The sequence below is a fragment of the Suillus fuscotomentosus genome (genome assembly GCF_016647785.1).
Source record: "Suillus fuscotomentosus strain FC203 chromosome Unknown F5891scaffold_25, whole genome shotgun sequence".
Lineage (NCBI taxonomy): Eukaryota > Fungi > Basidiomycota > Agaricomycetes > Boletales > Suillaceae > Suillus > Suillus fuscotomentosus.
The window spans coordinates 290,239-310,351 of NW_024539537.1; the positions used below are offsets into that span (position 1 = coordinate 290,239).

General features: G+C 48.0%; 8 protein-coding genes across 8 annotated transcripts; 3 read left to right on the top strand and 5 right to left on the bottom strand.

Annotated features, from left to right (window-relative positions):
• Window positions 1–1,016: 1,016 nt before the first annotated feature.
• On the bottom strand, window positions 1,017–2,646 carry F5891DRAFT_1031793 (WD40-repeat-containing domain protein). The gene is made up of 11 exons (XM_041361629.1): window positions 2,508–2,646; window positions 2,427–2,455; window positions 2,294–2,366; window positions 2,132–2,244; window positions 2,038–2,078; window positions 1,879–1,985; window positions 1,751–1,828; window positions 1,583–1,704; window positions 1,384–1,532; window positions 1,246–1,323; window positions 1,017–1,196 (listed from the first exon to the last, which is right to left on the bottom strand). The coding sequence occupies exons 1-11, from the start codon at window positions 2,610–2,612 to the stop codon at window positions 1,159–1,161; spliced, it is 933 nt and encodes a 310-aa protein (XP_041226347.1). The 5' UTR covers window positions 2,613–2,646; the 3' UTR covers window positions 1,017–1,158.
• An 896-nt stretch (window positions 2,647–3,542) lies between these two features.
• On the top strand, window positions 3,543–3,822 carry F5891DRAFT_1188267 (uncharacterized protein; the record flags this gene model as incomplete). Its single annotated transcript, XM_041366972.1, has 3 exons — window positions 3,543–3,557; window positions 3,611–3,691; window positions 3,745–3,822. 3 exons carry the CDS (start codon window positions 3,543–3,545, stop codon window positions 3,820–3,822), a joined length of 174 nt encoding a protein of 57 aa, XP_041226348.1.
• Window positions 3,823–5,607: 1,785 nt separating this feature from the next.
• On the bottom strand, window positions 5,608–6,425 carry F5891DRAFT_1188268 (uncharacterized protein; the record flags this gene model as incomplete). Its single annotated transcript, XM_041366973.1, has 3 exons — window positions 5,608–5,640; window positions 5,693–6,142; window positions 6,192–6,425. 3 exons carry the CDS (start codon window positions 6,423–6,425, stop codon window positions 5,608–5,610), a joined length of 717 nt encoding a protein of 238 aa, XP_041226349.1.
• Window positions 6,426–6,624: 199 nt separating this feature from the next.
• On the top strand, window positions 6,625–8,357 carry F5891DRAFT_1164032 (uncharacterized protein). Its single transcript, XM_041365344.1, has 5 exons — window positions 6,625–6,834; window positions 6,890–6,981; window positions 7,041–7,443; window positions 7,498–8,121; window positions 8,168–8,357. The coding sequence occupies exons 1-4, from the start codon at window positions 6,699–6,701 to the stop codon at window positions 7,962–7,964; spliced, it is 1,098 nt and encodes a 365-aa protein (XP_041226350.1). The 5' UTR covers window positions 6,625–6,698; the 3' UTR covers window positions 7,965–8,121; window positions 8,168–8,357.
• A 1,722-nt stretch (window positions 8,358–10,079) lies between these two features.
• On the top strand, window positions 10,080–11,804 carry F5891DRAFT_287312 (chord-domain-containing protein). Its single transcript, XM_041371212.1, has 6 exons — window positions 10,080–10,533; window positions 10,589–10,675; window positions 10,736–11,065; window positions 11,120–11,143; window positions 11,194–11,304; window positions 11,364–11,804. The coding sequence occupies exons 1-6, from the start codon at window positions 10,444–10,446 to the stop codon at window positions 11,757–11,759; spliced, it is 1,038 nt and encodes a 345-aa protein (XP_041226351.1). The 5' UTR covers window positions 10,080–10,443; the 3' UTR covers window positions 11,760–11,804.
• A 45-nt stretch (window positions 11,805–11,849) lies between these two features.
• Window positions 11,850–14,056, bottom strand: F5891DRAFT_951558 (initiation factor 2; the record flags this gene model as incomplete). Its single annotated transcript, XM_041375050.1, has 7 exons — window positions 11,850–12,310; window positions 12,361–12,890; window positions 12,943–13,157; window positions 13,211–13,613; window positions 13,664–13,754; window positions 13,806–13,865; window positions 13,915–14,056. The coding sequence occupies 7 exons, from the start codon at window positions 14,054–14,056 to the stop codon at window positions 11,850–11,852; spliced, it is 1,902 nt and encodes a 633-aa protein (XP_041226352.1).
• A 337-nt stretch (window positions 14,057–14,393) lies between these two features.
• On the bottom strand, window positions 14,394–16,357 carry F5891DRAFT_1031828 (uncharacterized protein). The gene is made up of 3 exons (XM_041361630.1): window positions 16,068–16,357; window positions 15,663–15,986; window positions 14,394–15,604 (listed from the first exon to the last, which is right to left on the bottom strand). Exons 1-3 carry the CDS (start codon window positions 16,137–16,139, stop codon window positions 14,744–14,746), a joined length of 1,257 nt encoding a protein of 418 aa, XP_041226353.1. The 5' UTR covers window positions 16,140–16,357; the 3' UTR covers window positions 14,394–14,743.
• A 1,038-nt stretch (window positions 16,358–17,395) lies between these two features.
• F5891DRAFT_1031845 (CDC45 family) lies at window positions 17,396–20,003 on the bottom strand. The gene is made up of 8 exons (XM_041361631.1): window positions 19,688–20,003; window positions 19,411–19,638; window positions 19,183–19,362; window positions 18,969–19,120; window positions 18,594–18,917; window positions 18,095–18,541; window positions 17,687–18,043; window positions 17,396–17,627 (listed from the first exon to the last, which is right to left on the bottom strand). The coding sequence occupies exons 1-8, from the start codon at window positions 19,955–19,957 to the stop codon at window positions 17,480–17,482; spliced, it is 2,106 nt and encodes a 701-aa protein (XP_041226354.1). The 5' UTR covers window positions 19,958–20,003; the 3' UTR covers window positions 17,396–17,479.
• Window positions 20,004–20,113: the final 110 nt, after the last annotated feature.

Consider the following 20,113-nt stretch of genomic DNA (forward strand, 5'->3'; position numbering starts at 1 on the left):
TTCAACTATCGAAGTCTGCGAACTTTGATGGTGCCAACTCAAGACATCTCGGCCGAACAGTCCTATATTTTCCAGCGGCACGAAGGCGGGCCGCGAACACCAGGTCACACCTGAGACACGGTCAGAAAAGTCGTATGGACAGCTGTGATCCATATCCCCAGACATATTATGAATGCATTAAATTTGAATATGTCCCCCTAATTAGCACCTGTCGCGGACTTTTATTTGCTTGGGTCTCAGGTGTCAGCCCAAGCTGCGGTCAGCTGGCAAGACGAGAAGGAACTCCAGAGGGGATGTACGATGGTCACACGAATATGATCTATCGGTTCCTTCTCCGATACCGAGGAGTTCTTCATGGTTGTTGCGACCCCAAAGTCGAAGGCATAAGAAACGCTTGGGAAAGGGACGCAACACACAGGAGGTTCGTGACAGTGCCGGTGATAATGAGACCCAGCCGTTAACTGATTATTTCCGACCGGATGATAGTTGGGGGAAGACGCGTATCCACTTTAGGACCGAGAGAAGCACTTAAAAATTTGGGGAGTAGCACTGCTCTGCGGACATGATCATGAGGTAAGAACTGACCAAAGTCCCATCTTTTGGTAGATCTGATGGTACCATGTTTTGCCATGCTCCAGAATCTTGGATGCAGATGGGCTTGATGTGAATCAGAGTTCTGTCTCATCAAATAATCAGAGAAACAACTGACGCGGAGTTGGTGTGGGCATCTTTCCCTGATTGGGTTGATATTCAAGGATGTGCAATTCGCAATATTTGATTTACCAAGAGGGACGCGTTGCTGAATATGGAGCATAGAAGCATCACCAAGACCGAGGACTTACTTCATTGCGCCTTAGAGGATTAAAGGAGAGAATGGCTCAGCGCCAGCGCTGCCTTGCCTGTTGCAGCTTACTTGATATCAATCCCGGGGAAGTCGTATGTGTAAGCCCGAACGTCGAAGCGAATGCAGAAGTCTCTGGAAGTTCGAAAATCGGTCACATCTCTACAGGCGACTCAAAATAACAGGCCGACGGCACCCTAAAGAGTACTCGCCGATAAAAACTGAATTGAGTATCGCGATAAATATGACTATTTCGTAGATTCGCAGGCTGGTGGAACAGAGCGGTCGATGTAGATAGTGTTGGATACGTACAAAAACTATCCAGCACCATCGTGGAGTGCACAGCAAACAGCCGCTGGAGGCGTCCTTCAGCTTTCCTCGTAAACTGGGACACAACGACTCGCCTTTATGATGGCCATTATACTGTCTCACAGTCTCTCCAGATGCCATCTCCCAGAGCCGGGCAGTGTGATCCGAGGACGCTAAGAGTTGAGTGGATACATAAGGCAATTATAGAGTCGACAGATGAATGAATTTCTCACCTGTAACAAGATAAGCTGAATCAGCACTGAATGCGCAATCCCAAACCCATCGTTGGTGGCCTTGAAGAACCTTCTCTTGTCTGAATTCATAATTTTGTGATATAGACCATATCTTCACGGTGGTATCTGCAGAACACGTGGCAAGATATCTGCCTCTCCTTCAGAGACTTTGCTAAATCGGTAGCTCAAATGCGCTCACTTCACATCTGGACTTAGTAACACCCTAGTGAGGTACTTCTTATGGGCGCTGAACTTTGTCACTGCCTGGTAACGAGGTAGATCTGATTTCTCCTCGTTAATTTTCCAGACGTAGCATTTGCCCTACGCCAAGAATGTAAACAGCGAATCATCAAAAGGTAGATAGTACCTTATTATTTCCTGCAACTAGGCAAGAGCCATCAGATGCCAAGCTGACGGACCGAATCGGAACATCGCCTGCAGGCGTCTCCGATAGGATGTCAACCAATGACGACTGCAACCTTGTTCTGAACATACCAGCTCGTGCGAGCAGAGATTTTCGGATAAATCCCATTGCTTAATGCAACCCGCTTGGTCGCATGATATGAGTTCTCCCTGATTTGGATGGACACAGACATCATTCACTTGGGAGTTTGAGGGATCAGCAACAGTCATGAAAGAAGGGATAAGACTTGCCAGGGGCACCGTTATCGTACGTTCTATGCACTTGTGTACTTCTGCGTGGATGTTATGCGCCTGAGGCTTTAGGAGTCATAGTGAGACCGCCCACCGAAGATCCCATATTCTGATGGTGCCGTCTTCACTACCCGTCACCAACCACTTACCTTCGCTGTGGAAGGACACGGAGGTTACATTATTTGTATGTGCATCTAGGCACGTTAGCTAAAGGGGATAAATAGATGGAGATGGTAGCAAATATTAGGACGCGCACTGGTGTCGAGGAGGTGCTGGTAATCTCATAAATGTAGACCTTTTTGTGAATTGCTGCAGCCAAAAGGCGTTTGCTAACATAAAATGAATCTATCAGTAAATTCATACATGAAGAAACAGGACAATGAGATTACTCGGGTGAGATGGCAAGACGATTCACTTGCTAATTCTTGTATAAGTCTTGACGACGTAAAATGGTAAAACGTTTTGCTCACGCCAGACTCTCCAGATCTTGCTATAGTACGCGAACAAATCCCACTCCATGCTTCCCAGAACCTGATTTCATGATCATAAGATCCAGTGACAAGGATTACAGACATCTTGGCGTTCTTGAACAAAGAAGGGCTGAAGATGTGACAGCGTGACCTGTGACGAATGCAATGTGATTATTACTCATCTTACCTAAAACACTGGTTTGACGCTGGTATCAATATTTTGAAGGTTGTAGGTTGAACTCTGTACCTTTGCCTGGCATGATACTTTTCTTCGTGGCACATTGCTGGAGATCCAAAGATGAGGGTCCACTGAGTTCTCAATATTCGACTTCATATTCATGAAACGGAGCTCTGACGGATCGACTCCGAGGATCAACATGACGATCCGGAGTAGGGTGAGTTGCGACCCTTTGTCATTTACGCTACTAGTTGATGAAGTGGAACTATTTAACATGTGGCAGTTTACCTGTGCGTATTTGCTCTGGTATAACATTGAGCCCGTGCACCTTCCACAGTCTGCGTGCGCGGCGCACGGATTGTTACGTGTTAGCCGCGAGGCAAGGGTTGTCTTTTGGGTCTGTACCTCAGCTTCTTAGACCTCATTCATTCAAAATTTCATGACCCTTCTCAACGGGCAAGCATCGCATTTGATTTAAAGTTCAGCCTCATCGGATTCTCGAACGGCGAGACTAATCTCGATATCATCCATCCAAATCCAAATGAAATTAGTAAAGCTTTCGGCAATTGTTCCTTGGGTTGCCACCTAATTAACGTGTCTATAGGTTTCCTTCACTGTAAGCGACCTCGCTCATTTCCACACAATCCAACCATTCAGCGGCATATGGGACAAATTAGACACGGCCCTCCTCAGGTTTCTCAGAAAGAAGGGCTAGCCTGAATTCCCTATCACCGAGCGAAGGCGTTGAACTAATCTGCATACAGACTGCATATAAAACAGGAGGACGGTATCATGTTTCTCTCAGCCCCCAACTTCTCCACACTCAACGTTTGTGTGCGGTTTCTACTGTTTTGGCTATGAACGCTTTCCCAGTAAGCTGCTGCATCCTACCTGACTTTGACACTCATCCTGACCGAACTCCTAGAATGGCACTCGAGTCTTCTACTGGGCATCTGGCGGTGAAATCAAGTACGGTACTGTGCAGGCTACCAACCGTATGGCCGATGTAGGAATTCTACATCATCTCAGAAGACATTCTTCTCATGAGTCATATTATAGGGCACCCAGATTGTGGTGGTGAAGGTAGATGGAGAAGGCCACGCACAGCTACCGTGGGTGTCCTCCGCTGATTCATAAGTGATGTCATTTTCTAATAATACGTTCAGGGTGTCCAGCCTTGTAAAAGTAAACCAATGAGATTTACAACCTATAGAGCCCACCCACATAGAGTTATTTATTGCACATCTCACATTCATGGACCTACAGGATCATCGCATCATTAGTACTGTATTCATTCGTCTCGTCGCACATGTAACTCATCCGTTTATATCTGCGATCGATTTCTTGCACTTTAGTCAAGGAGATCCTGGGATCAATCAATCTGTTGGGATCTGCCTTCCAAGGTCGCGTGGCATGTGAGTTACCAAGGGATTGGGAACTGATAAATCCGGCGAGAGCATTTTGCAGCCCCAGAAAATGCATGTCTTTGATTTTCCAATAAACAGTTCATGATTGTCCCGCACAACTGGGGTGACTACTGGTGACCGGTGACTAGGCAGAATGAACAGAGCATGGGTAGGTTTCGTCGCGGAAGCAAAAAAAAAACATCCACGTCATTGCTATAAAGCGAGGATAAATCGGGGTTCGCGGGGGTTTCCTTCGACAAAGACTCGTGGAAAGATACTATCTGGAATCAAATGATATACCCTCTAGGCCTGGCAAGTGGCAATAACTGACCTTCTAGAACCGGATAGGCCGTTTTTAACCTCTGGCTGCTGTCGTCTTCCTCGCTTCGCAGAAATTTTGGGCATCAAGTCGCAAACACACACAACCAGAAATTTTTGGGGGTGTGTCATTAGTATGTCAGTTGTTGAACGGCACTCGATCGAGGAGTGGATACGTAGCAGAAGCTCGAGCTTAACTTGGTCGTTCAGCATGCCGGTTCAATTGCGTCTACATCACTATTGTGAAGAAGTTTCTAACGTAATTTACATGTGCATTATTATGTTAGAGAATCGCTGCTAGATCAGGAAATCTAATTCTACGTGCTTGCTACGACCGCTACAATGACACTTATCCTAGTAATACGTAGCGCCACGATTGCGCAGTATCATTATGTATGTCCAACGAGATCGACTGTGGGAACGTTGAGCAAGTGTATGTGTTACATAAATTAGACAGGATCGGCTGTCGGAAAAACTCACTATTCTTGAGGTCATACAAAACTTTCACAGTGCACTAAACACATCTTGATGTGACAGCACTTCTTGTCTTGCGAGAGGACCGACGGGACGCAATGCCGTCCTACAGCTCACCTCGATACTTATAATAGTATAAGTCTCGGTATACATGGCAATATCTGTGATTGAGATCTGGCGATACGTGCACAAAGGTCTAAATAAGGTAATTTTCATTCAGTGACTCGGAACTCCTACCTATGTGTATATATATATCAACACAAACTTATCCCCTCGATCTATTCGCAAGTGCCGGTAATTTTGTGAGCCACGCTTTTTCGCAGGGATTGCTGTGACATATCATCTCCATTCCACCCCAAATGCATGCTCCGTAACGAACAGTATTGCTGCATTTAAATTGCTGTGAGCACCGATTTCATTCGAGCTTGGTATGTTCCTATCAGATAGTGAGTATAAGCGATAGTGTAATTGTCGTACTTCTAGCACAACATTAGGAAATCATAATATTCAGATCAAGCTGAGTCCAAACAGGACGGAAGCCCGAAGGAAAGGCGCTAGTTGAATGAAATATGCGGTAAAATCGCCAGTGCCTGTCTATCGGACCATACGACGACACAGTCCCGGATTGGCAAGTGTGTCGTTGCTGAAGAAATAGCCTTCTAACAGACCAGTATGGAAATGTGCTTTCCTCCTTAGTAAAGACATCAAAATGCAACGAGCTCACTTATGTGTTGAATGTAGGCACTTCCTTTCGGTCCTGAGCGTGACAAAATATTATGCGCCATATCTGTGAAGAACAATCCACTTACTCTGATCATTATACTGACTCGTTGGCCAGCCTTGATGTCACCGCCCGCTTTTAGTACAGAGTGCTTATAGTCATACCGCACGCTGTCCCTACTTTGACTTTTAGCTTCAAGCTGAAGGCATATCGACTGCACTTGCATTTGCAAATAAACACTACCCGATGGGAGTAGAACCTCGAAGGACGCTTCTGGGTTGCTTGTCGACTCCATCCGTAATATTCTGGCGGCCCCAAGGCTGACACCGAGAATCCAAGTTCCACTGGCTTCTATATTATCCACATGCTCGAGAATCTCCCCTGCGGATGATAGGTGTAGAAGATGTGTTTGTATGTTCGAGGTTGGATATAGCCCTTGCAAACGAGCTAGAATGCACGAAAGACCCGGATTCTGATCCTCCGGCCAGGATGACAAGTGCATCTCACGATAATGTCGTATCACGCCATCATAATGGCCCTGTAATTATTGATCAGCCAAACTCTTGACAACGAATACGATATGCAACCTCTTGGAAATTATAGTATGCGTCGGGAAGGAAAATGTCCTCAATCACACGATGCTCCTGCGGGTGGTTGGCAAGGAAGTCCCTCCGTTTCTTCCGAGCGTGTTTGGTTTCGGTAGAGTCGAGTTTAAAGAGTGCGGCGGAGAGCATTGTGCGTTGCTCGGAGAGGGACAGAAATTCCGGGAAAAACTTGAATCCTTCCGGGAGGCCAGCGGACCTGGTTCGTAAGGTGTGCATTTCGCGTGACAACGGTGCGTATAATAATCGTCTATAGCTGGCAGAGAACATCTTCGACCAGACCACGAACTTCAAGAGATGTAAGATGAAAAGTTGATGTGTCAATCATACAAGAGTGGAATGGATGCAGAGTGACTCAGCCAGTTTGCAGACACTGGTTGTCAACTCTAAGTTTGAGCTCCGCTGCATGAAGTATTACCTTTTACCGACTACACAGAAAGCGATAACTTGTCTGACGGTACTTCTCGGGGTTCAGCAACTTAGCTGGTGTGAATGTCGACAAATCTCGAGGACAATGCATCCAAAGAACAACAAGGCAATTCGTTGTACGCAGCACTCGCCAGGACCGCCACAAGGGGAGTAGCACTTTACTTTTCTCGCCCGGTACGATTATTCCGACCAGCCAAAGGTTTGTCTGTCTGGATATTTTTATAATAGTCTCGTTGACAACGCTCATCATTGAGTGAGCGGTTGGCACTCTCTTCGTGGTCATGCTAATAAGCATGGGGCATCTTTAAGTGTCCAGTACATATCCACGCTCGTGAAAAAGCAAGGTGTAGTATTCTTTGGTAGTTATTTCATACCTTTGCTTTAATTTTAATCAGACTTTGACAGTTCATGGTGATCCCAAAACATTTTGTGCCGCCAATGGTCGCAAATGCGATGTTGGGTACTGTTCTGTGGACGACCTACACAGAATCATCTAATTACCTGGAAGCGCGTCTGGGGACGCACCCAACTTTAATCGCTGCGCTTTCGGGCGCTGCTGCTGGGGGTACGCAAGCCTTAATCGCGGCTCCTGTAGAGAATACCCGTCTTATTATTGAGGGTGGCACCGGTAGAGGATGGTCTCATGCGTGGCAAGAAGTCTTCCGAGGAACCGAACCCCCAAGATCTGCCAGTAGAGTGGACAATATAAAAGAGATAAGACAGGTCAGGCATTGGATGAAGGAGGTTTCTGAGATGGCTGGTCGGGGGTGGGATGGTTGGGGTTGGGGATGTGCCAAAGATGTTTGCGGTAATACCTCCATGAGTCACAACCCGCACTTTCTGAGATTTCATCGTTGTCCAGGCTTTGCTGCATTCTTTATGATATTTGAAATCACTCGTAGAGTGGCATTAGCTTCCAAAGCTGCAGCGCAAGGCACTATCCAAAATTTATCGATGACCCCAGAGGAACACTTCTTCGGCCGCCATTTTCCACGTGCCATTCATGGCATTACCTTAGTGGCAGGAGGGGCATCGGCGGGTTTGGCATACGAGATCCTCAGCAGACCATGGGACGTAACCAGGCGCACAATTCAATCAGAACGAACCGTTGATCCCACTCTGAAACATTCACTATTCGTGATTGTGCAGAAAATTCGTGGGGATGGGATAATACAATTTTTCCGTGATCCTTCGACTGCGGGCAGCGAAAGGCCGGAGATGCCTACCGCTCGTCGTCGGATATATTCCGGCGTCCGAACGCTTGCTCGAGTCGGCCCATGGGGTTTGGGCTTTTTGGTATGGGAGGCTTTCGGACCGGGTTTGTCGTGACAGAACTACGATCGGCGTGTGGATAAGATGTATCCCAGGTACTTATCCCATGCAGGCAGGTTAGAATCGTGCAACGTAACCCCATTTTCTCACCGTATTTCTCACAACGAGTGAGTACCTTTCTGGTGATAAACAACACGGTTTGCCAGCGGCAGAGGTGAATTCATGTGCAGATTTTACCGATAGACGCTAATAAGCCTAAGTATTCTGCCTACGATGTTTCTAGCCAAGGGAAGTCCAACTCAAAAGGTCGATCGTCTTACGTACGTACGATCTTCGCACTAGCGGCTGCACAGCATCAACTTGTGGCACTGCGGCATCAGTGAGTGCTAACTTGTGCTATTTGAGTTCGTAGAACCGCGTTTAAAGCATGCGACCCTCCTTGAAACTTATCTTAATAAATCCGAACTTCAGATACTCACTCGTGAAGACACAAATTTTCTCCCATTCACTTTTACATCATTGCGAACAAAGGGGGCAAATCGGTGCGAAAATTTTGCGTTGTTTGAGCCATATCACTAAACTTGAAAGCATATAAAGTAAGTCGATTGAATAGTACAATACAATTCACTGCAAGGGGCATCGCCGGGCGCTAACAGTCTTTCTGTAGCCCTGCTTGCTGCGCCCCGAGGAGTAAGTAAGTATCCACTCAAGGAGCGTAAACACGCACTGATTGTCGAGTCAGGATCATAGGGCGTAGCATCCCATTGCCAATTTTCCATGCTCCTGCTGTTCGGTCGTGATCCTTCCTTTCCCATGCGATTTGCGGAGCTTCCACAACTCTGCGGGCGAATTACTGATCGGCAACGACACGAGCGTTATGGCAGTATCGGAGCGCTTTGCGGCCCTTGCCGCACGGTCTGAGAACGCTTGACACCTGGATCTTATAGCTCTGAGAACCTCGGCTCAAGGAAATGCTTCCATTGTCACAATGGAACTCCAACCTCTAATGGAACAATGACAGTTACGATAGATTGCTTCAAGGCGGCAAACCTGCTACTTAACGAGGCCAAGTTCATGTTCCTGGTAATGGTTTTTGGTTTCATGACCGAGGCGCCAAAATAAAGACATGCTCCCTGGCCGCTCTGCATACCTTCGGACCACACGAAAGACTGATAATATCATACAGATTGTGCGAGTGGACACGAGCGGGGCCTAAATCATATCGTTGAACATTTAAGCATTCAGTAACATCGCCACTGGCCAGGCCTCCAGGCCTCGCATACACTTGGTTACTTTACAGCCGCGTGATTGCTGCTTACCGAACGTTCAGTCATTTGACCTTCTTTGTGAATCAGCTTACTAAGTATAAAGCTTGCTATAGTCCGCAATGTTGTTCATTCCGTCAAATTAATGACACCTTTCATGGCAGGCCTGCTCTCGTGTTGTGGCGATATCAGTCCAAGCCTTACCCATATCCGAAACATGTCGAATCCTTGTATTTTCCCGATAAGCCACTGGACTTGTTGTCTATGGTGCGAAATCCGGGAATCCTGCATGACGTGAATCGTCTCGTTATGATCGATGATCAAGAGCCTGCATAGGCAGCATAGATCATGTCCTTCTTTTGTGCCAATGCAAATTTCGTCATCGCAGCGCAGAATAGGATCACCTTGTTCGTGATTGACCCCCGTTCTATCGACATTCAATGATATCGAGACCGCCGAGCACTCGGTTTAATGTCAGAGTCATGATATCTTGACTCCGCCATAACGTATGGCTGTGATCCGCAGGGTGCGGTAATATAAGTGTCCCACAGGATCGTTGCACTTCTGTGAAAAGATGCTGTCCGCTTTGATTGGCAAGGTCTCCGTCGACCCTTCCATAATTATAATGCAACCTCTTATGAGCCATTCTTTCCTGCAAGAGAAATCGTTTATTATTCACGTGTGGTTCTGTGCCCTGTTATGTAGATAGTAAATAGTAATGTAGTGGACTCCCTGTATAAACAGTCCATTTGACCCGCGCCTCGCATCTGAGGGTGTGAGTGTGGAGCGATAAGGGTAACGTGAAACAGTCAGGGCACGGGGGTAGGCGTGTATGGTTGAGTACTCGGGGTTAGAACTGCTCGGCATCGCGAAGAAACGCTGAGACTAATGAACGCTGCCAAGCTCAGCGGGCCTCACCACTTCATGGAGTCTTTTGCATAAATACTAGTAAAATGCCACCATAATTGTGTGTACAAATTTGTAATGTCAATATTAAATAGAGCAAGAATATACTCGTCGATAAGTAGCTTCCGAAGGGGTGTAATACGCGCAGTCGGATGTCGTAGCGGGTCGTGCTGGCTGGCCAAGACGAGAATATGTGGTATTTGGTAGAATCACCAGATACTGATCTGAAACGATTATGTAAGCAACTTAGCAGAATGAACTAGAATGAACCAATTCGTCGATCGATACTTGAAACAGCGATAAATTTGAACGTGCACACCCCAGGGTTCCCGAGTACTTTGATTGCAACTCATATTCAACTCGAAATGCCGCGCTGTACACGAAAAGGCTGTGGCCAGGATTTCGATTTAGCTACTAATGATCCGTCCAGCTGCACCTACCATTCTGGAGCACCTGTGAGCCGCTGTAACATCTTAACGTCGAATCATCACAGTTTAGTCCAGCCTGTAGGTCTTCCATGAAGGCTTGAAGTCGTGGTCTTGTTGTTCCGATGTGAATAAGCCAGCCTTGGACTTTGACGAGTTCATGAAAGTACCTGTGAGTAGTCCGCGGGCCTTCAGTCATCGCAGCAATGTGTCTTGACGATTTTATCGCTAGGGATGTACGGTCTCGTCGCATACAGACAAGGCCCCAGAAGTACCTGCTCCTGCTATAAAGACGTCCTCGATCGCCTCCAATCTTATCGTGAAGGAGGCAAAAGACGGAGCGGAGGTTTATTCGACCAGCACACCGAAGCTTGCGCCGCCTAAGCCATCCATTCCCCCACCTGTAGAAGCTCCTGTTGTTGAAGATGAAGATGATCTCAACGTGCCCGTATCTCCTGGCGCTGTGTGTAAACGCAGAAGTTGCGGTACTGCTTTTGTCAGTGATGAGGTGAATCGAATTGGAGATGGCGATGAAACTGTTTGCACATACCACCCAGCTGTTGTACGTTGATGGTGTTAATGGTGGGCTCGCCTGTCGGCTGACTCAAGACTTCAGCCCATCTTTCATGAAGGAAGCAAGGTCAGTCATGTGGGCACCGCACCGATGAGAGGCTAAATCCCCACCCACAGGGTTACATATGCTGTAAACGACGTGTCTTGGAGTTCGATGAGTTCCTCAAGATTGAGGGGTGTAAAAAGGGGCGCCACGTGTTTGCGCCCAAGCAGCGTACAGAACTTCAGGTTTGCTCTCTCTCCGTCACTTTATCACTTGAAGGACTGGATTTAATGTGTCATTTTAGGTGGAGCAGTTCACTGACTGCCGTGTCGACCATTATCAGACACCAAAGGAGGTCCACATCTCTGTGTTTGCCAAACAAGTGGACAAGGAAAAGAGCACTGTTGCGATAGAGGACAATCAAATCCACTTGGACCTCTATCTCCCTGGACCCAAGCGCTTCCGCCGTACAATCATTCTTTTTGGTCCAGTGAATCCCGATGGGTCTTCGTACAAATTTTATAATACGAAGGTCGAAGTGGTCCTCAAGAAACTTGATACCAGGAGTTGGACTTTACTCGAAAAGACAACCCGTGATCTTGGCAACATCAGTTTGACTTTCGGTGTAGGTGGCCGAACGGGCACCATTGGGGGCAAAGATCTAGTGCTTGATGAGCAAAATACAAATAGAGTCGATTAGAAGATTGAGGGGGATCAATGGAAAAAGTCTAGTCTAAAATTCTAGTGTAAAGATAAAAATACCATAGTCTCAACTTTGAAACATCCCGGATCATAATACGCCAGGTATCTCAATCGTTTGATACATCTGTATCAAGTCGCCATTGCGCAATTCCTCATAGTCCTGCAGACTGATCCCGCATTCAGTACCTTTCTTCACCTCCAGCAAATCCTTCTTGTGCTGCTTAAGTGCATCGAGGACACCCTCATGGATTACTTGACCATTGCGAACAACTCGAGCCCCTTTCAACTTCTCGATGGTGCCATTACTGACTCTGCAACCTGCAATCTTCTTAGTCATCTTCCCTTTGAGGTGAATATCGAAAAGTTGTAAAACGGTTGCCTCCCCAGTAACTTTGGTCTCATAGGTGCAAGGTAGCAATGCGGTGACGCGGTCTCGGACCTCGTCCATGATCCGATAGATGATTTTGGACGAGTAAATTGGGACATGGTTCTGTGCCGCAGTAGTCTCCACTGAACGTGGAATTTTGACCGAGAAGGCAACGATTATGCCTATATGCGCAGTATCAGCATCTGGGCCCCACATAAATCGGGGTCCTTACCCTCAGCAGCCTTGGCCATCATTACATCGCCCTCCGTGACATCACCCACTCCAGTGGATACGACCTTGACACAAGCCTTTTCATTCCCGATCCCCTCCAGCGCGCCCACAACGGCCTCGACGCTCCCACTTACATCACCTTTGATCACCAGCCGGAGCTCCTTAGGACCGCCATCTAATATATTCCTCATATCTTGACTCTTATCCTCTTTCTTCCGGACTCTTTCGCGTTCTGCAGCGCGTGCAATATTAATTGCCTCCGCGTCAATCAAAACCGTTTCCACTTCCTTTTTCCTAACTCTATTTGCAAGAGCTTTCTTTACGTCGCCCTCGCTACCTTGCACAACTTCATCACCTGCGCCCGGAAGTGATCGCCACCCAGAGACGGTGACGGCCATTCCAGGATATGCAGCCTTGACAGGTGCACCGGATGAATTTGACATCAGACGGACTTTCCCGAAGGATGTGCCTGCCAGGATGTGAGCACCGGGAGTTAAACATCCACGTAAGACCAGAACTGTCGCAGTGGGCCTGCAAATGAATGGGCGGTCAATCTAGCACGAAACAACGCTTCTGAACCTACCCAAGACCTTTGTGCATCTTCGATTCGATGACATGCCCATAGGTTGGCCCATCTTGCTCTGCACGCAAATCCTGTACCTCGGCCATCAATGACAGGGTGTCTATTAGATCAGTCAGTCCATGTCCTGTCAATCCAGACACTTCAACGGATGGAATGTCTCCCCCAAATGCCTCCAGCTGGACGCCCTCAGCAAGAAGTGCATGCTGAACTTTTTCCTGCAGTTCCCTTCTGTCAAGCTACATAACAAGACGAGCCAGAAAAAACCCACCACATCCGCTTCTGGTTTATCAACCTTGTTGATAGCCACAACAACCCCAACCTTGCCTTGCTCTCCCTTGATAAGCCTGATAACCTCTTTTGTCTGAGGCATAACACCGTCATCCGCTGCAACGACAAGAACAACCATATCCGTAACACTAGCACCACGTGAGCGCATTGCAGAAAAAGCAGCATGCCCGGGTGTATCAAGAAATGTAATTGTGCCACTAGAGGATCCCTTGACAGGGACCGAGAAGGCACCAATATGCTGCGTAATACCACCAGCCTCATTATCAGCAACAGACGCTGAACGAAGGGTATCTAAAAGAGTGGTTTTACCGTGGTCAACGTGACCCATAATAGTGATGATAGGTGGGCGTGTGGGAAGGGTAGTTGGGTCGGGATGTGGAGCACTGAAGGTTACATGAGTATACAAGCACATCAGATATCTCAGACTACGTACGGAGGATATATATCAAAAGCAGCTTCATCATTAATGATAGGATTGCGGCCAAATTCTTCTGCAAGAAGGGCAGCATAATCGGACGTCAACACTACAGCAAAGCATCAGTAATTCGGCGGGAAAGGGGTGCAAGGAGCGGAACCATGATCGTATGATGCCTCAGCTGCCATCCCCGCGTCGACCATCTTGCGTTGAAGTAGTGCTGTAATTGTTGAGTCCAGGTAACCCTCATGAAGTTTTCAGTAACTTACTCTGCCGCACATTTAATAATCTTGCTAGTTGACCAACGGAAACTGTCGTAGGAATGTATACGTTAACGGCCACTTTTTTCCTGCCAGGTCGCGATCGAGGAGTTGTGGGACGAGAGTGTACATTAACGGCTACATTTTTCATGCCAGGTTGTGGTCGAGGAGTTGCAGGACGAGCCCATTTTGAAGCGGAGGGCGCATTTCCAGCACGCAAAGACGCGCCTCGGAAGTCATTACAGTTGTGATTAAGGGGTGTCGTTTTTGCTGTGACCCATTTACTCAGGGTTGGCTGTGGAGGAAGAGTAGGATGAACGGGGAGCCATTCCGATGGCTAGCGAAAAGGTTATGACCATGTCATGGAACAAATAGTGGTACCCACCTTAACTTTAGTTGCTGTTGATGCACACCTCCACTGTGTGAGCTGGAGAACACTACCTGCTTTGCGACAATGCATCTGAGATGCTTGTCAAGGTCGGCGTCCAGTCAAACAAAACCATTAGGTAATGCAGTGCCGTATAATGATTTTATAACCCTAAGAATAACGAAATAGCTCTTGGTATCATCCCAATGACTTAACGTTCTCACGAATCTGATTTGCATGTAGTGTTCGAAATCTGTGGAACGATGTACGACATAAATTTATGAGAGCGACAGAACAAGACGAGTACAAAACAAGAGCAAAATAGAAAACCAGATAGAGAGACAAAGAGGGAAAAGAACACATAGATACTGCACTAACAAACCCCGTGTCTACTGAGTAGATGCAACCCTCTCCCGATACCACACGACTATCGTTCCAGTTCTGATGATCCGGCAAGAGGACGTGATCGGATCAGCCCCGACCAGCACTCACTCGGCCCCAGCTCCCCTCACTACCACTATCAAAATCACTCCCCTCTTCAAAGTCTGAAAAAGGGTTATGCAAACGCGTACTTCCGCTTCGCGGCACCGACGTTTCCTCCCCATCCGCGTCTGACCCCTCGCCAAACGACATAAACTCATCCTCGCTCGTTATCGAGGGCGACAGAGAGCTCGCAGCACGTGAGAGCGACGCGCACTGCTCGGGTGGGGAGAGTACGGCGAATGGCGAACCAGAGCGGCTACCACTGCTCCCAAGGCTCAGGATGTCTGTATTTGGGGAGGAGAGGACACTGTGTGATAAAGGCGGGGAGAGCAGGACAGGCGGAGTGGGCGCGGCGGGGTAACGTTCTGATAGTGATTCCACAACGCTGATGTTCCCGCTCATATTCTCGTGCGTACTCGCACTGGTGTTGCTGTTGATATTGATATCGACATGTTCGTCCTCGACGTTGACGTCTACACGTCTGCCTTGCACATTCATCCTAACACGTGAATTCGTATCCGAGTGGTGCAAAGACCAACTCGACTGTGTGCGGGAGCGCACGGGCGTGCGCACAACCGGGGAAAATGGGCGAGCGGTGTAGGCAGCGCTTGTGCGGGGAGTGTCGGGGAGGATGGGACCAAATGGCGGGCTAGGAGGAGGAGAAGAAGACTGGGAAGATGGGGCGAAAAAAACAGTAGTGTTATCGTCACTTGCGGTGTGGGAAGAGGCTCGGGAATGAGCACGGGTGGGCGTGCTGGTAGATACAGTTAGCGTTTCTGTGAAAGGAGAGGAGACGTTGGAGATGACGTGAGTGGGTGCGAGCGGAGTGTGCGTGAGGGATGGAAAGGACTGCACATGTTTTATTAGTATTCGAGAGGATGCGATACGAGGGAAATGGAAGAAATACATCATCTATTGAGGTAGATATGCTCCCTTCTGTATCAGGGAATACTCTGACTCTCCGCCTCACACCCGTGCCTTGGGCGGTGTGATGTACATTATTTCGCCATTCGTCGACGAGGCCGAGGTTGAGGCCTTCCAGTTCGATGGGATCTTCTTCTCTCGCAGGAGTCCTGTTCTTCGGATCAGCACGTCTGGGACCCGGGTCTCCATCCCCAGATCCTCTGGTGGATGGTACAGGAACAGCACCTTCGCGTCGAGCACGACGCCTGGCAATGAAGTCCTCTGCCCAACGCTCTATGGCAGGGGCGATGTGAGGTTCGAAAACGAACTGAAGAGTATATTAGAAGAGTGTGCTTGAAAGCGAGCGAGGACGAAATAGGATTTTTGTAGACATAAAACAGAAAGTCACCTCATTAAAAGCAAAAACAGCAGCAGCACCTGCGATAGCTGCAACGACGTACACCGCTACTGGCGCTGGCATCGCGATCAACTCGATCAGTAGCTGACTACAGTGAGAAGTTTGAGCGCTAGGGGTCAGTTACTGATTCTAGTCGGTCGAATGTGCTTGACGACTTGGACGATGTAAACAACGTTTGTCGACGTCGTCAGTGATGATGAGGACGAGAAAGAGGAGATAGCAAGAATTGTCGTTTGCTGTGGTCGATTGCAGCAAGCCTAGAAAGCGCCCGTTCCGCATGCCCAATCATTACTCAATAACGCCCGAAGCCCGGCCGGGTGCTTCCGGATTTATCCTCGAGTACTTGACAATGAAAAGCGTTGCAACTTATATGGTATCAAACATCGAATAAATTTTTGATCTTCTACAGTGACAATGATACTGACCCGGACATCGTCCATTTTGTGCTTTAGTTTTGGACCTCCATGTCTCACAAATCCTCTGGGTGCGGTCCATGGTCGGTAGTCAGTCACTTTGGCCAGTCAGAATACGGCTACCCACATCCTTCAAACCATGGAGGTTCACTGTTCACATCTGTCCATAGAGTTTCACGAACCACAAGTACACCAGGAGGACCATTCGCCGAAGTCCAGCAGGAGTGGCACCTTTGGCAAAGACGATTCGGCGTCTCTTTCTGTAATCCAATGTTAGTATTCTCCGAGTCAATACTCAGAATTATATGATAACTGCTAGCCCAGACCTACCCAGGTACATTCTTTTCACCACCTTTGTGCCTCTGACATATTCATTTACCTAGGTTTCAAAGAGTGAAGAAGGGCCTCGAGCCTAGCACTTTGATTGATACGCCTGGCACGCCCATCGGGACTGTCAAAGGGCATTTCGGGGCTTGGAAGGAAGGTAAGTTAACGGTATAGCCAATATCCGTATTTCGAAATGTTGTCAGGGACACGATCTTCTTGAGCTCCGCAGTATTTCATTGATACAGGTTCTGACAGATTGCATACCGCTGAGGTGCCAATCATACCGATCTGCGGTTGATAACTTTGGACATATTTCACGCCACACGCCCGGACCTATCCGATATCAATCCAACACCGCAGCGACACACGGTGATGAAGAATCACTTCTAGTGGCTCCATCGTACGATTCTTTTAAATCATTGCGCGCTATTAACCATCATTGATATGTAGTGCTTGCGGCCGCTAGTGAAAATTGATTGTGATTACTTGGGGATTTGGGTTCCCTATTTGGTGGAACTGAGGCAAATAAAGGTACTTGTAGAGCTCATTTTATTGTACTGCTTTATTGGGCGACATCGAGAGAGTACAACAAGTTTATTGATGCAAATATGATATAAGACAGCTTGGGAAGAAAAACAACATGCAAAACACTACCTGAGAATGTCAATAACCTTCCCCGACTTCACATAAGGTCTCCAGGAACAATTTCAGGTCCTCCTGCTCGATTTCGAGCACGCTTGCATCAAATGTACTGTGGCGTGACCGTGCATTGCAGCGTTGCTTTGCTTCAATGAATGCTAGACCAAACTCGCTGAAGTGAGATAAATCATGATGTTAATACTAACAAGAAGGGACGAACATATGACTTACTTTCTCCTGACGTCCCCAAAGTCAAGCGCTCCCATGATACCGACTACAACATACGTCTGCGTCCTTTCGTTCAGACAAGCGACGACAAATGGGAGCGACTTCTTTCCTCTCCCTTTGAGGCCGCCGATTTTTGTCCCTGGGAGACGGTCACGAAGCGCATCTACCAGCCAAAGTCCTAGGCGTGCAAGAACCCCAGGATGGGCGAAGAGAGCAAGATCAGGCCCTTGTGAGAGCACCACGACACGATGGGAGCGCATCGTTCGAATATCCTGCTTGTCTATTATCGACGTCCCTTGCCGAATAATAGCACGATGGAGCGACATCGCAAGCGACAAAGCATCTCTCAGGGGTACAATGCTAAACACAGTTATTCCAGAACACGTGTCAACGGGAGGAGCGAGCACTTACTCTGACAGAGCATCATAAGCAGCCCAAAAATTCTTCACCCACCATGTTCTTTCTTTCCGCTCTTCGCCGTTAACATCTGTGTCTGCATCGTCATCCCCATCCTTTTGTCTGCTACCAACTTCTATCCGTTTCTCCCGCTTCTCCTCCCCGTTCCGCCCTCCTTCCCATAATCTCCCGCCACCGAACCACTCACCCCCGTGCCGTGCGCCTTCAACCTCGACCTCCATCCTGATGCCACCTGCAACGTCGAGCAATGCGCCTACTGCTTCCACAGCATCCGCTGCACTGAGAGGGGAAGCGCGGTATCCAAAGCATCTTGCAAATGAGGGATAAGTTAACTCAACAAGGCCGTATTCCGGTGCGATTGAGTCGAGTTTCGCGCGCAGCTGGTGCTTCAAGTCAAGATCCATGTGCGCATAGGGCTGCTGCGTCTGCGGGATAGAGAAACTACGGAGGAAGAGTTTCAGCCGTGACAAATAAATGATACAGGAAAGTGTACCCCATCTTTGCGAGTAGCCCGGTAAGGCGCTTCCGTCCACGCTCTTTCCATATGCCAAGTTTGCCCGCGACATAGCTTGAATGGTACATTGCATCGTACAGTGTCCAATGTCGGAAAAGCATAAAACGCAACTCTTCAGCTGCCCGTACAGATAGATCGTCTGGGCTCATAGCTGTGATAGCATCTGTCGTATTAGCAGCAACGTCTGGCGGGAGCGGGTTCAGGCGGAAAACCTCGTCGTAGTATATTGAATGGTATTTGTCATAGGTGTCGCGGGATATTCGAGCGGTAGTATACTGGAACGTAAGTCCAAGGATCGCAAGCCTAAAAGACGATTTCGTAAATCAAGCCATAGGAGGTCAATAAGCGGTTTACCAGAGAAAATCACAGTCCACTCGTTCAAGAACAGTGGCAAGAATGTACATTGTTGCAGACGCACTTTGACCATACCACGACCCACTCCCATAGTATTTGGCGATAAGTTCGTGATATGTGTCGCGTTGTTCTCGCGACAGCCGAGTGGATTGCTTAATCATGTGCGTAATAATGAAGCGACTGTGCATTGGGTGAAGGTTGAATAACGACTCACGTCGTCTAGTTTCCGCCGCTTCTCTTGACTTCGATCGCCGTCTCCCAATGATCTCCTCTTGCCAGAAGGGCCTCGCTCAGAGAATTCTTCGTCATCGTCAGGACCATCATCTTCATTTGATCGCACCTCATCTTGATCGTCCAACTCCGAGTCTTCATCGGAGTCAGGTTCGGGTTCGTACTACATGCAAGTCAGTAGGGCCCACAGTGTAGTGATCATCATATTCACCGTTAGAGCTTCCCAAGCCTTTCTTTCCTCTCCCATATTCTCTGCTTCACCGTCATCCCATACGATAAATCTCTCGCCATTCTCACCTCCAGAAAACATGTTTGCAAGGTTCTGTGGCCGGTTTGAGTCTATGATGTGCACGGTGAGCTTCATGCTGAATTCGCCGAACCAATTCTCGGATGAGAGATCAAGGATAGCACCCATGTTTAATAGAATGAGTGTGTGTAGCTTTCGAGTATTCAGCTAGCTGGTGCACCTTTGATGGCAATAGACACACCTCCGCATATGTGACTAACTCGTCTTTCATTCGTTCAAGGTCAGCTAGACCCGAAACAGGGATTATTCTGTGCATAACATCATCCTGCTTGAGAAGTTCCGCAAGTATTTTCGCTGCACACAAGGCATCAACATCAGGAGCGACGAGGATTATGACAGACGAAGCAGATGTGAGCGGGGAACGGCGGTGCGCTACCAGTATGTTTGCATAGGCCTCAGCATAGGCAGGTCGCGAGGCAGATGCGAGGTGCGGTGGCGGAAGAAAGACCATAAAACTGAGGTGTGGGGAACGACCAATGTCTTCAGGTTCGAAACAGACGTTAATGTTTTAATCATCGTACGCGACGCGTCGCGTATTGTTAACACGTGCCGTCACACCGTGGGTCTGTCACAGTGTTTCGACCGGTTGCCGAACGGATATAATAGA

Bases quoted from the DNA above. Each gene is read 5' to 3' on its own strand.
- F5891DRAFT_1031793 (XM_041361629.1), bottom strand. From the start codon at position 2,612: ATGTCTGTAATCCTTGTCACTGGATCTTATGATCATGAAATCAGGTTC. The intron at 2,456-2,507 runs GTGAGCAAAACG...TACAAGAATTAG, and splicing joins CAAGATCTGGAGAGTCTGGC to CAAGTGAATCGTCTTGCCAT. The intron at 2,245-2,293 runs GTGCGCGTCCTA...TATCCCCTTTAG, and splicing joins CCAGCACCTCCTCGACACCA to CTAACGTGCCTAGATGCACA.
- F5891DRAFT_1164032 (XM_041365344.1), top strand. From the start codon at position 6,699: ATGTCGACAAATCTCGAGGACAATGCATCCAAAGAACAACAAGGCAAT. The intron at 6,835-6,889 runs GTTTGTCTGTCT...CTCATCATTGAG, and splicing joins ATTATTCCGACCAGCCAAAG to TGAGCGGTTGGCACTCTCTT. The intron at 7,444-7,497 runs GTAATACCTCCA...ATCGTTGTCCAG, and splicing joins ATGTGCCAAAGATGTTTGCG to GCTTTGCTGCATTCTTTATG.
- F5891DRAFT_287312 (XM_041371212.1), top strand. From the start codon at position 10,444: ATGCCGCGCTGTACACGAAAAGGCTGTGGCCAGGATTTCGATTTAGCT. The intron at 11,066-11,119 runs GTACGTTGATGG...TCAAGACTTCAG, and splicing joins GCACATACCACCCAGCTGTT to CCCATCTTTCATGAAGGAAG. The intron at 11,305-11,363 runs GTTTGCTCTCTC...GTGTCATTTTAG, and splicing joins AGCAGCGTACAGAACTTCAG to GTGGAGCAGTTCACTGACTG.
- F5891DRAFT_1031828 (XM_041361630.1), bottom strand. From the start codon at position 16,139: ATGCCAGCGCCAGTAGCGGTGTACGTCGTTGCAGCTATCGCAGGTGCT. The intron at 15,987-16,067 runs GTGACTTTCTGT...TATACTCTTCAG, and splicing joins CTGTTTTTGCTTTTAATGAG to TTCGTTTTCGAACCTCACAT. The intron at 15,605-15,662 runs GTATTTCTTCCA...AAACATGTGCAG, and splicing joins TATCTACCTCAATAGATGAT to TCCTTTCCATCCCTCACGCA.
- F5891DRAFT_1031845 (XM_041361631.1), bottom strand. From the start codon at position 19,957: ATGGTCTTTCTTCCGCCACCGCACCTCGCATCTGCCTCGCGACCTGCC. The intron at 19,363-19,410 runs GTGAATATGATG...ACTTGCATGTAG, and splicing joins AGGCTTGGGAAGCTCTAACG to TACGAACCCGAACCTGACTC. The intron at 18,542-18,593 runs GTACACTTTCCT...CTTCCTCCGTAG, and splicing joins GGGCTACTCGCAAAGATGGG to TTTCTCTATCCCGCAGACGC.